We start from the raw sequence: 11,224 nt of genomic DNA, 5'->3' as shown, positions 1-11,224 counted from the left end.
TTGGTTTAACTAACGCTCTTTTTACTTTTCAGACAACAATGAATGATCTACTTAGACCACACCTATGCCGATTTGTCCTAGTTTTCTTTTATGATATTTTGATTTATAGCCCAAACTTGCAGGATCATATTGTTCATCTAAAAACGATATTGGCAGCACTACAAAATAAAAAATTCTTTGTCAAGCTAACCAAATGCAGTTTCGCAAGCGCGAAAGTCAATTACTTAGGTTATATAGTTTCTGCTCAAGAAGTCCACCTAGACCCGAATAAGGCCAGGGTCATCCATAAATGGCCTCAGCCACGATCACTCACAGAATTACAGGGTTTCCTCGGCCTTACCGAATTCTACAAAAAATTCATCAAGCAATACGCCACTTTTGCCGCCCCTCTCACCGACTTATTACAACACCATAAATTTACATGATCTCAGACTGCGCAACAAACATTTAAAAATTTAAAATTACACATAGCAAAAATGCCTACCCTACACCTGTCGGACTTCAAACTTACTTTTGTGGTAGAAACAGACGCCTCCGTTGTGGTCGTGGGAGTTGTCCTTAGCCAATCCGGGTGTTCGCTGGCCTTCTTCAGCAAAAAAATGAGTCCCAAACTTCAGGCTTCCTCCGTTTATGTTCGGGAGATGTACGTCGTTACAAAATCAATAAAAAAAATGGCGTCAGTATCTCTTAGGTCAGCATTTCAAGACAGAGTGAGGATCACTCAACAATCTTGCTCGCTTTATCCTCACCCATTTCTCAGCTGGTTCGCGACCTCCAATAATATCTTGCAACCACAAAAGGTCAGGAAGTGATCCAAGCATGCACAGGTAGTCAACATCAGCCGAACCTTTTCTCCACTAACCAGGGATCATTATTCGTCCGCCACCAGATTTTTGTGCTAGCAGCGAATGATTTCCACCACCGAATCATGATCGAATTCCATGCTTCCCCTTCTGACGGCCATTCCAACGTCAAACCCACTTTTAAGCGCATAACTGCTTCATTTTATTGGCCGAAATGGACCCGAGACGTCCACCATTTTATCCAACAATGCTTCACATGTCAACAAAACAAATACATGCCAACCAAAACTCAGGGGTTACTCCAACCATTACCAAATCCAAAACAAGTATGGGAAGATATATCAATGGACTTTATAACTAACCTTTCAAGTTCGGTCGAACACTCAATCATTTGGGTCATTTGCGACAGACTCACAAAATATGCCCACTTCATAGCCTTTCCTACGCACGTCACGGCCTAACAGCTAGCCAAGCGTTTTTCAGTGAAAATATGTTACCTTCATAGACTACCCAAATCCATTGTATCAAACCCCTTGTTCGTGAGTACCTTTTGGTAACATTTGTTCAAGACACATGGAACAACGTTAAAATTCAGTTCGTTTTACCATCCTCAAACTGATGGTCAAACGGAGGTGTTAAACCACGGATTGGAAGCTTACCTGTGATGTTTCGTGGGAAACCAACCTAAGAAGTGGTATCAATATCTGCACTTGGTAGAACTGTGACACAATACCACATACCATTGGGCAACCGGAACCTCCCCGTTCCATGCGCTTTACGGTCGGCACTCACCTACTATCATCAATTTCGTTAACATCCCAAAGGTGGGGGCCACCATTCAGGAGACGCTGATGGAGCACACCGTCATCCTCCATGACCTCCGAAAACATTTTTGCCGCACCCGCCAGCGCATGTGCGACCAAGCTAATCGTCACCGCACCGACCATACCTTTGACCCCGACGACTGGGTGTGGGTACGCCTCCATCCCTACCGGCAACACTCGTTGGCTCGACGCCCAAATCAAAAGTTGGGATCGCGTTTCGTAGGGCCATACAGAGTCCTCCGTCACGTCAAAGCCATGGCCTACGAACTCCAGTTACTAGAGTCCGCTCACGTCCACCCGATCTTCCATGTTTCACTTCTAAGACCATTCAAAGGGTCATCTAGGGAGCACCATATTTCCTCTACATAATCCACTAATTTTCCCCTTCCAACAACACTTAACTCAACTCAAAACCCCATTCAGAACTCTTTGAACTCATCGCACATGGAGACCAATGAGTGCACACCAGGTGTTCCACTCACAACTGGCACAGACTTACCTAGCATCGAGCCTCACGCGCATGCGCTCCACCAGTAACGCCTTTCCACGCATCATAATTACCTGAACACACCTCCTGCAGGGGCCAAGGGCAGCGTGCCACGCGTCCCACTCATAAGGGTTGTGGCTTCCCCGTGCCTCAAGCCCAACGCCAACGTTCAAGATGTCCCAACCACTACAAACCCTAATTCCACAATGACGCCCCTTCCCAAAACCCTAACACACCCATGACCCATCCTACTGACCTCAATAACCCAACATCTAATACTAAGCCCAACACACCCTTCACAGCCCAAATTATGGCTACACCCCCGCCCCACCACCAAAGCATAACATCCTAAAACACTAAAACTGCTTCAGAGCCCATAACGCCCAAGACCAGTACTATCAAGCCCACAAAGCTTCCCACGACCCCTATTTCCGTTGCACCCTCGCGCCATTCCCAATACACCCCATCGCATAACCAAACCAATGCTCACGTGGACCAACTCCAACCTATTTACCCACCAATGACCCAACTGAACCCAAGCCTCCACTTTGAGGACAAAGTGCCTTCTAGGGTGGATAGTAATGTTATAATGGGTTCGTACACAAGCACAAGGCCCAAAAAGCAACCCAATTGGATGAAAGATTTTTTAATAGGATAGAGTCATGTTACTCCTTGGGAAGTCTGCCATTATTATTATGTATTTTTCAGTTTAAAGTGTTTTGTTTCTTTAAGAATTGTAAGGCTCATGGCCCACTTTTACCTTTAAAAGGGACCAAGTAGTATGAATGAAGGCATAGAAGTTTTTATGGTAACCCTAGGTTAGTATAGCAGTAGCAAAAGCCTAACACATTGCATCCCTATTTTCAATTCCATCAACTTCATAATCCCAATAGAGGCTCAAACAAATTAACAATGGAGGAATTCAAACCAAGAATAGCAACAACTCACACAAACAGATGAAGAACAGAGAATGAAAAAGTGGAGAGTGAGCTTTGTAAGGTGATTATGGTTTCAAATTAACAGTGAGAGTGTAGGACAAACATTTCTTCTTGGTGAAGCGAATGAACTTGAGGTTTTGCGAAGATATCTAACAGCTAAGAACAATAATCAAATAGTTAGAATGTGTTTATTTCAATAAACTATAAGTCCACAACTGTGTAATGAAATATTCAAATGTCACAATATAATTAAAGAAAAAATGAGTAATTCTTATTCTATACAACCACATGCATGATGGTTTCCAGTGTGCAAATTCTCAATTATTTGTTAGGAAACTTAACAATTCAAAAATAGAGAAGGGAAAAAAGGGGTAGAAAAATAACCAAAAAGAAGAATGAGATTCACATTTTGCCTGCCTTCTCTCTTGCTCTCCACGCCTCATATTCACGTAATCCCTTTTCCATTTGGGCTCCAATCGTTTCCTCATGGATCTCCTCAATCCATCCATGTTTGAAAAGTTTGTTATGCCCTCTTGGTCCACGTATCCCTGTTCACATGCATTTCCCTCTTTGAAATATTATGGCGTTGTATCACTCTGTTTCATCTCTTCCTCATTACGGTAAGTCTTTCGAATCTCCCAATGAACTGTGCAAACAACATAGTGCTCTGACACTAAACATTTGTAACAAGTTGGAAAACCATCTTGGTGAAAACCTCGTCATGAAGTGGATCGACAAGAAATTAAACAACGAGGTTTGCTTTAGGTTTTTCATGATTTTGTACTATGTTATTTTGTGAAGGCAGTGAAAATTTTACTTGCCCCAAGGTGGATGCCAGTTGTTTTAGGTAAAGAGTTGTGTGATGAAGCATCTCTTTCCATATCAATGGAAGTAAAAAAAATCACTTTTTTTAATTCCAATATTGTTGTTTTTATAGATAATTCAAGCCTTGAATAAAATCTAGAATCACCATTAAATTTCATGTAAGTGCAAAAATGGATGTCTATATTTTGGAAGTTAGTTGTGGGTCTTCATTAGGATCTCGACAATAGGTTATTATGCTGCCAATATAACCCGTATTTAGGGGGTTTCCCGAACTGATCTCCCAAGGGCTAATCATTAGGTCTCCCAGGAACCGATTCACACTAATAATCGAATCTCCTAGGAACCGATTCACACTAATAATTGGGTCTCCCAAGGACCGTTTTACTTAATTCATCAATCGTTCGTTAAGAATGAATACATAGCGTTCGTGGAGTGACGATTATAGTTTCACATGTAAGTTGTTTAAAGAACACCAAACATATCACATCATTCAGTCGTACAATATCCGAGAGAGTACATACATAAATAATAAATTCATTAATTTTGTTACTCAAAAACTAATATTACATTGTGTTTTTTTTTATTCACATTTTTATGAAATAATGAAGAATAGTTATTACTCCAAAGAAAATAGTTATTAAAAATAATGAGATGAATTACACAAGGTGGTGCAGTTTATCGAAATCAATATATAAAGTGTAGATAATAAATATTTTAAAATTTAAAAAATAACTAATGATTGATCTAAGAGTCTGATTTGCTATACAAAGCACAAACAAAGAAATAAAACAATACCATATTATCTTTGCTCTTAGGTATAAAGCGTTTGCATTTTGAATTTCGCTTTTGTTTATGACTTTTTTTAATTATTTTTTATATAAACTATTTTAACTTGAATGTCTTTTTACTTTTTTCTTTTATAAAAAGTTTTCATGTTAGGCATCACTATGCACTTGACATATCAGCTAGGCTGACACCTCAAATAACAACAATCATCTGCCATCTCATGAAAAAAAAAATATTATTAAAAAAAAGAAAAAAGAAAGAAAATACAAAAATATGGGGGGACTAGACCAAAACCCATTTATTAACAACAACGATACATAGGTAGATTATACCTATTCATAAAGAATTCTAAGAACAGACTAGCTGGGAGTCTATTATACCAATGAAATTATTCTCTATGAATAAATCCTAAATTAGCCAACTTATCAGCACACGCATTCCCTTCACGAAAAATATGAGTAACCCTAAACCTGATTGTCCCACAAAAATTAACATAAGTATTTCATCGATTCCAAAGCATCCACGGAACATTAGTCCTAGCAGTAAACGCAACACAAACCAAGGCAGAATCACATTCAAGTCATACATTAGTAAGTTCCATTTTTTGAACTTCCTCCATAGCATGTATAACTCCATAAAACTTGAATGTCATTTTACTTACTTAAAAATCTTTCCACCTAACAATAAGAACTAACTAATCGACATTAATTAGTTTGAAAGATTGTTATTTTTATAGGGTAATGATACATTCACATTCCACAATTTTTATACCTTATTACATTTTCATTACTATTATTTTAATATTTTTTCATATAATTTAATTATAAATTTATCCTTTATTATATATATTTATTTTTAAATTTATCACATTTGTATAAATTTTTTTGAGTTGTCAACTTATATTTTTTTTTATAAGAACGAATCGACATTGATTAGTTAAATAAAAAGATTGAAGTAAAAAAAAAAATAATCCTGGTAATTTTATAAATACAAATTTTGACAAATTTAATTTTTCCATTCAACTTTTTTTTTTCAAAAATCTAGTCATACACAAATATATTAAATGACTTACAAACCCTCATTTCTATTAACAATATTTACTATAAATTATTCACATTCCACATTTTTTAAATATAAAAAATATTATTTAATATTCCTTTCATTTATCATAATATTATTAAATTTCAAACTTAAAAAAAAAAATTCTTATCCAAATTTTGAATACTCAATTACTTTTAAAATATATTAAGATTTTCATAATAATAATAATAATTTCATAATTAATATTAATATTCTTGTATGAATAAAGTTATATACTATATATATAATATAATACAAATTATTTTAATTAATTAAAATGTGCTTTAAATAATTAATTTTTTTTATTTTTTTATATATACAAGAATAAATTTATAATCTTATAATTTAAATCATTAAAAATAATTTAAAATATTCTTATAACCATCACATTATTCACGTATTTCAATAAATTTTTTTCTCTAAAATGCATCAATTCAAACATTGTCAACTTTCTTGAGAATCAACTTTTTTTACAATTTCTCTAAAATCCTTACACTCCCACTTCTCCGCAACCATAAGTAAAAAGAAAGTCAACCCATATTGAATGCATGTTTTGTTTTGCAAAAAATATTAATATAAGCTGAGAAAAGTACAGAGTGTGGTCGTCAGATGTTCAAAGAAACAGGAGAAAGAAGGTTCAGCGGCATCAGGTGCAGTGAATCAGTTTCAAAATATTCAGCATCATCACGTTTTCTGGAGAATGAACACTACCATGATTTCAAGTGCAGTGAAGCAGTTTCACAACATTCATTCCCCGCGTTTCTCTCTCTTCCGTCTTTCCAAACCCAAATCCCCAATTATACTCCCATCATGCTTCTCCACCAACAATAACGTCTCTTCTCCAATCTCCATTTGCTTCAATTCACAATTCCCATGTAATTTTCACTGCTACTCTCTTTTCGCACCCATTTATGTTTCTCTTTTCAAACACAATAATTCATTTCATCATCCTACTTACTGTTTCATCCCTCCGTTCTTCTGTTTCTGCAGACCGGACCTCCAACATTCCTAGCCTAAAATGTGCATCGCTCGATTCATCGGATTCCCTCCCACCCGATCCCTCCCAGATTCCAACCTCTGCTCCCGTCCAGGTATTTTTATTGTTTGTTACCATCATTCCAAAAACAAAACCAAATTTTGGTTCAAGCACTTCTGTAACTTACAACTGTTTGAACTGTTTCTGTAAAGAACAAAGCACATATGCAGATCTTTTCCAATCAGAGTAATTTTGCCTCAATTCTAGTTAGAGAAACCACCAAAATACCTTAATTCTTAAGTTTTCCCCCATTTTTAGAAGTTCTCCCCTGTTCATAAAATTTTAGCATTGCAGAGTAATTTTATTGTTGTATACAATAAAATCTAACCAGTTCATACTTTTAAATAGATGAATTCGGTCTTTCAATTTTTGAAAATATTTTATTCCTCCTTTATACTTAAATTTAACATTTTGTCACTATTTCTTCACAGAATTCATAGAAAGATTAAATTCACATAGTTTGAGAACTAATTAACTAAGTTTTATTGTTTTTACTTTAAACTGTTAGATTAATAAATGGTTAGGATTGTTGCACAGGGTCCTCTATGTGACTTCAAAGAGGAGAGGATCTAAATAATTTTTTCAAGACATGACCAGCACAATTAGTTGATATTGATGCTGACCTCTTTTGTGTTTGTCCTAATAAAAGATAGTTTGCAGACACTTAATTAGGAGTTAGGACTCGTTATAGTCCAGAAACATAGTTTTAACCCCAATAAATCAAGCATGCCTCGTCACAGCCTAGAGCTACCAATAATTTCTATTCTACAATGGCACAACTAAGACCTCTATTTGTCCACTATGCTACGGTACCGGATACATGAAATCTTTTAGCTCAGAGAGTGGCTGAAGGATAATCCCGATATGAAAAGAGTGAACGTATTAGTTGAAAATTGGAAGGATGCATGATTGCCATCCTTAACCATTTGCATGATATTATATGCAGTTCTTCTTTGTTTCATCGGTTAAAGTATTTTCCCTCCTGGTCAATACCTTTACAAAATCAGTTTTATTTTTTCAAATACTAGTGATTTTGTGAAATTCATGTGCAAGCACAACCCACTGAATCATTTGTGTTCCACTTCCTATTTAATGATGCTCACATATATAATTTTTCCAACAACAAAGTGTGTTAAAAAGAGTATGTTTCTGATATTTCTTATGCACACATTTCTATATGTCGATGAATATGATGACAAATCTGCTGAAATATTAGTTTTAGTACATTTTGCAATATTTTTTTTTTCTTTTCTACCTTTTCCAGCAAGATTCAGAGCATTCAGGCTTCTTTCCTGTAATCAAGCTTGACTTACAGATATGCATCTGCACTGTGCAGGCTTCTTCCATGCATGTAATAAAATAAAAAGGAATTAGGGCATCTTCATTATGGTTTTTTTTTTTTTTCTTTTTTCTCAGATGGAGCAAAATTCAATTTCTATTCTGGAGATTCTGAAGCAATCAAATTCGTATCTTCCTCATGTACTCATTGCTAGCCTACTGCTCGCTCTAATCTACCCACCTTCTTTAACGTGGTTTACCAGCAGGTATGTAGATGTTGATGAATTGATAAATAACAAGATTGTTATATGATTAGTTGCAATTTTGCAAATTCAATTAGTCAGATGATTTGCTGTTACTGAAGGAACAACAATTATCTCTGATATAGAATTTCATGCTGCATCTGTTCAAAGTTTAAACTGCAAATATTCTTGTAGATACTATGCACCTGCGCTAGGTTTTTTGATGTTTGCAGTTGGGGTTAATTCAAATGAAAATGACTTCATTGAGGCATTTAAGCGGCCCACAGAAATTGCCACTGGTTATTTTGGCCAGTTTGTTTTGAAGCCTCTTCTTGGATATCTGTTTTGCCTGATTGCAGTAACTGCTTTAGGCCTACCAACAACAGTAGGTGAGTGAGAGTGCTGTCTCTTAACAATAAAAGGTGCTGTTCGATGCACTAATTATTGGCTGTAAAATGAATCAGGTGCAGGAATTGTCTTGGTGGCTTGTGTTAGTGGTGCCCAGCTTTCAAGTTATGCTACTTTCCTAACGGATCCAAATATGGCACCGTTAAGCATAGTTATGACATCACTGTCCACTGCTTCAGCAGTTTTTGTCACGCCACTCTTATTACTTTTGCTCATTGGGAAGAAATTGCCTATAGATGTAAAAGGAATGGTGTTTAGCATTACACAGATTGTGGTGGTACCTATTGCAGCTGGCCTGCTTCTAAATCGGTAATACCATGGTCTCCAACATGTTAACATTAGTTTTTTTTTTAAAGGTGTCATCTTCTTACCCATTCATTTTTACAGATTCTTTCCTCGTATTTGTAATGTTATTCGACCATTTTTGCCTCCTCTGTCAGTATTGGTAGCAGCTATCTGTGCTGGAGCACCACTTGCCTTTAATGTTGAGATTATGAAATCCTCCTTGGGAATTGCTATCTTGTTTCTTGTTGTTGCTTTTCATTTGTCATCTTTCATAGCTGGTTATTTCCTCAGTGGATTTGTCTTCCGTGATTTTCTTGATGCAAAGGCACTGCAACGAACAATTTCGTATGAGACAGGTACAAAGTTTCTCAATTTTCAGACATCAAATGCCTGTAATAGCATGTTTACTTCAATAGCCTCATCTATCTAATGCAGGAATGCAAAGTAGCCTGCTAGCCCTGGCTCTTGCTAATAAATTCTTTGAAGATCCAGCAGTGGCCATTGCTCCAGCAATTTCTGTAAGTTTCTCCGCCAGTTAAACTTAAACTATTATCACATGTCTGGTAATACAAATCCTCTTTTTGAGTCTCTTTCCTGTCACATGTAATATTGACTCTGGGTATGTACGTGCTTACCTCAATGATACATGATTTTAAATCTCTAAAAAAGATGAATAGAATGATATATGTTTTAAATGCATTCACTGCATACTTATAGCAACGCAGCCGATAGCTTTTATGTTTTGAAAAGTGAAAACCTTTGCTCTTTTTTCTTCAACAAAATATAATGCATTTGTATCTATTTGTTTATATTGAGAGGACAGTTACGTGAACAGCAAGGTAGTTTTTTATGCTTTTAGTAATTATTGGGCAGTTTTACGTTTAGTAACCATTTTATAGTTATGTATGCGTGTTTTTCTGATATGGCATGTTAGCTTGTGCTTACAGTGTGGGGATTGTATTTTTAGTGTGATCCAGAGAGTAAGACTCGCTTTGGGGGCCTAAGCCTGTTTATTGTGTATTGTGTAGTGAGAGATGTTACTCTGAGGGAATCTGTTGTAACCTTTTTTCTGGTTTAATCCAGATAAAATAAAAATAAAACTACCGAGTTTGTGTGTGTAATTTTCTTGATAACATATATTATTGCATGACTAGAGTCTTCCTAGAGAAGTAGGGTGTGGTGCTGTTAAAAAATTATTATTGTATTGCATTATAAGTTGCTAAATTTGCTTGCAGACTTCAATTATGTCTTTGATGGGATTTGGTCTTGTCCTGATTTGGACCAGAAAAGGAAAGAGTGAGACGAAAAACGGCTCTTGAAAGGTATTGGTACAGGGATATGCACTGGAAATTGGTCCATCTTGTATTGAAGCGAGCATCAGTTCTGCTTCATAGAGGGACCAATGACAGTCACAGTGATAATAATATCACATGTATTCATGATTAGGGACCTCATTATTTAATATTTTAGGAATCTCAAATTAAAATGCAACTTGATGATCAATAAGATCCAGGTCATCACTGCCTTCTGTGATTTGATATTTATTTCTTTGAACGGACAAACCAAGGTGCTGTCTAACATACGCCAGATCCTCCTCAAGCGTTAATGGCCGTTAGATTTATAATTGCTGGGCTGAGGTTCGTTACCTGCGACCGAGGGAACTGGTCTGGTTAGGGGTACCTTTCAAAGAGAATAGTCCACGAATGTACATAAACTTCCTAAAAACCTGCCTTCACTGATCTAAATAACATATTTATAGTTTCCTACATACAAGGCCCAAATAACGGTTGCGCCTACAATTAAAAACTGCCACTGCTACGAACAAATTCCTATGAGACAGGTACAAATTTTAACCATATTCAATGAATATGGTTAAAATTTATTCATCCATGAGATGCATGTTGTAGCGTTTTACCCAAGTGACTTATTTGTATATTCAATTGCAGGAATGCAAAGTAGCCTGCTCTGGCACTTGCTAATAGTAAGTTGTTCGAGTATCCTGTTGTGGCTTTGCCTCCTGCAATTTCTCTATCTTCTCCTTCCTGTTAGATTTCAATTTCAGTTATATCGTAAACCATTTTCACGTAGGTTGCTTTGTCACATTAATTCGTAAAAGTAAAACTACAAAATTTCAAGTAAATTTTTAAAAATTTCGACTAATTTATCTAAATTTCCGAACTTTAACTACTTATTATGATTTTAATCCTTTACTATGTGTTAATATTATCACAT

The 11,224-nt window shown here is 36.0% G+C and overlaps 1 protein-coding gene across 1 annotated transcript; it reads left to right on the top strand.

Moving 5' to 3' along the window:
- Positions 1-6,247: 6,247 nt before the first annotated feature.
- Positions 6,248-10,765, top strand: LOC137811361 (probable sodium/metabolite cotransporter BASS5, chloroplastic). The gene is made up of 8 exons (XM_068613059.1): positions 6,248-6,618; positions 6,734-6,834; positions 8,196-8,323; positions 8,495-8,688; positions 8,764-9,016; positions 9,095-9,348; positions 9,428-9,510; positions 10,228-10,765. The coding sequence occupies exons 1-8, from the start codon at positions 6,444-6,446 to the stop codon at positions 10,309-10,311; spliced, it is 1,272 nt and encodes a 423-aa protein (XP_068469160.1). The 5' UTR covers positions 6,248-6,443; the 3' UTR covers positions 10,312-10,765.
- Positions 10,766-11,224: the final 459 nt, after the last annotated feature.

The sequence above is a fragment of the Phaseolus vulgaris genome, chromosome 2 (genome assembly GCF_000499845.2).
Source record: "Phaseolus vulgaris cultivar G19833 chromosome 2, P. vulgaris v2.0, whole genome shotgun sequence".
Lineage (NCBI taxonomy): Eukaryota > Viridiplantae > Streptophyta > Magnoliopsida > Fabales > Fabaceae > Phaseolus > Phaseolus vulgaris.
This window is presented reverse-complemented; position numbering and strand designations above follow the sequence as displayed.

Bases quoted from the DNA above. Each gene is read 5' to 3' on its own strand.
- LOC137811361 (XM_068613059.1), top strand. From the start codon at position 6,444: ATGAACACTACCATGATTTCAAGTGCAGTGAAGCAGTTTCACAACATT. The intron at 6,835-8,195 runs GTATTTTTATTG...CTTTTTTCTCAG, and splicing joins CAACCTCTGCTCCCGTCCAG to ATGGAGCAAAATTCAATTTC. The intron at 9,349-9,427 runs GTACAAAGTTTC...TATCTAATGCAG, and splicing joins AACAATTTCGTATGAGACAG to GAATGCAAAGTAGCCTGCTA.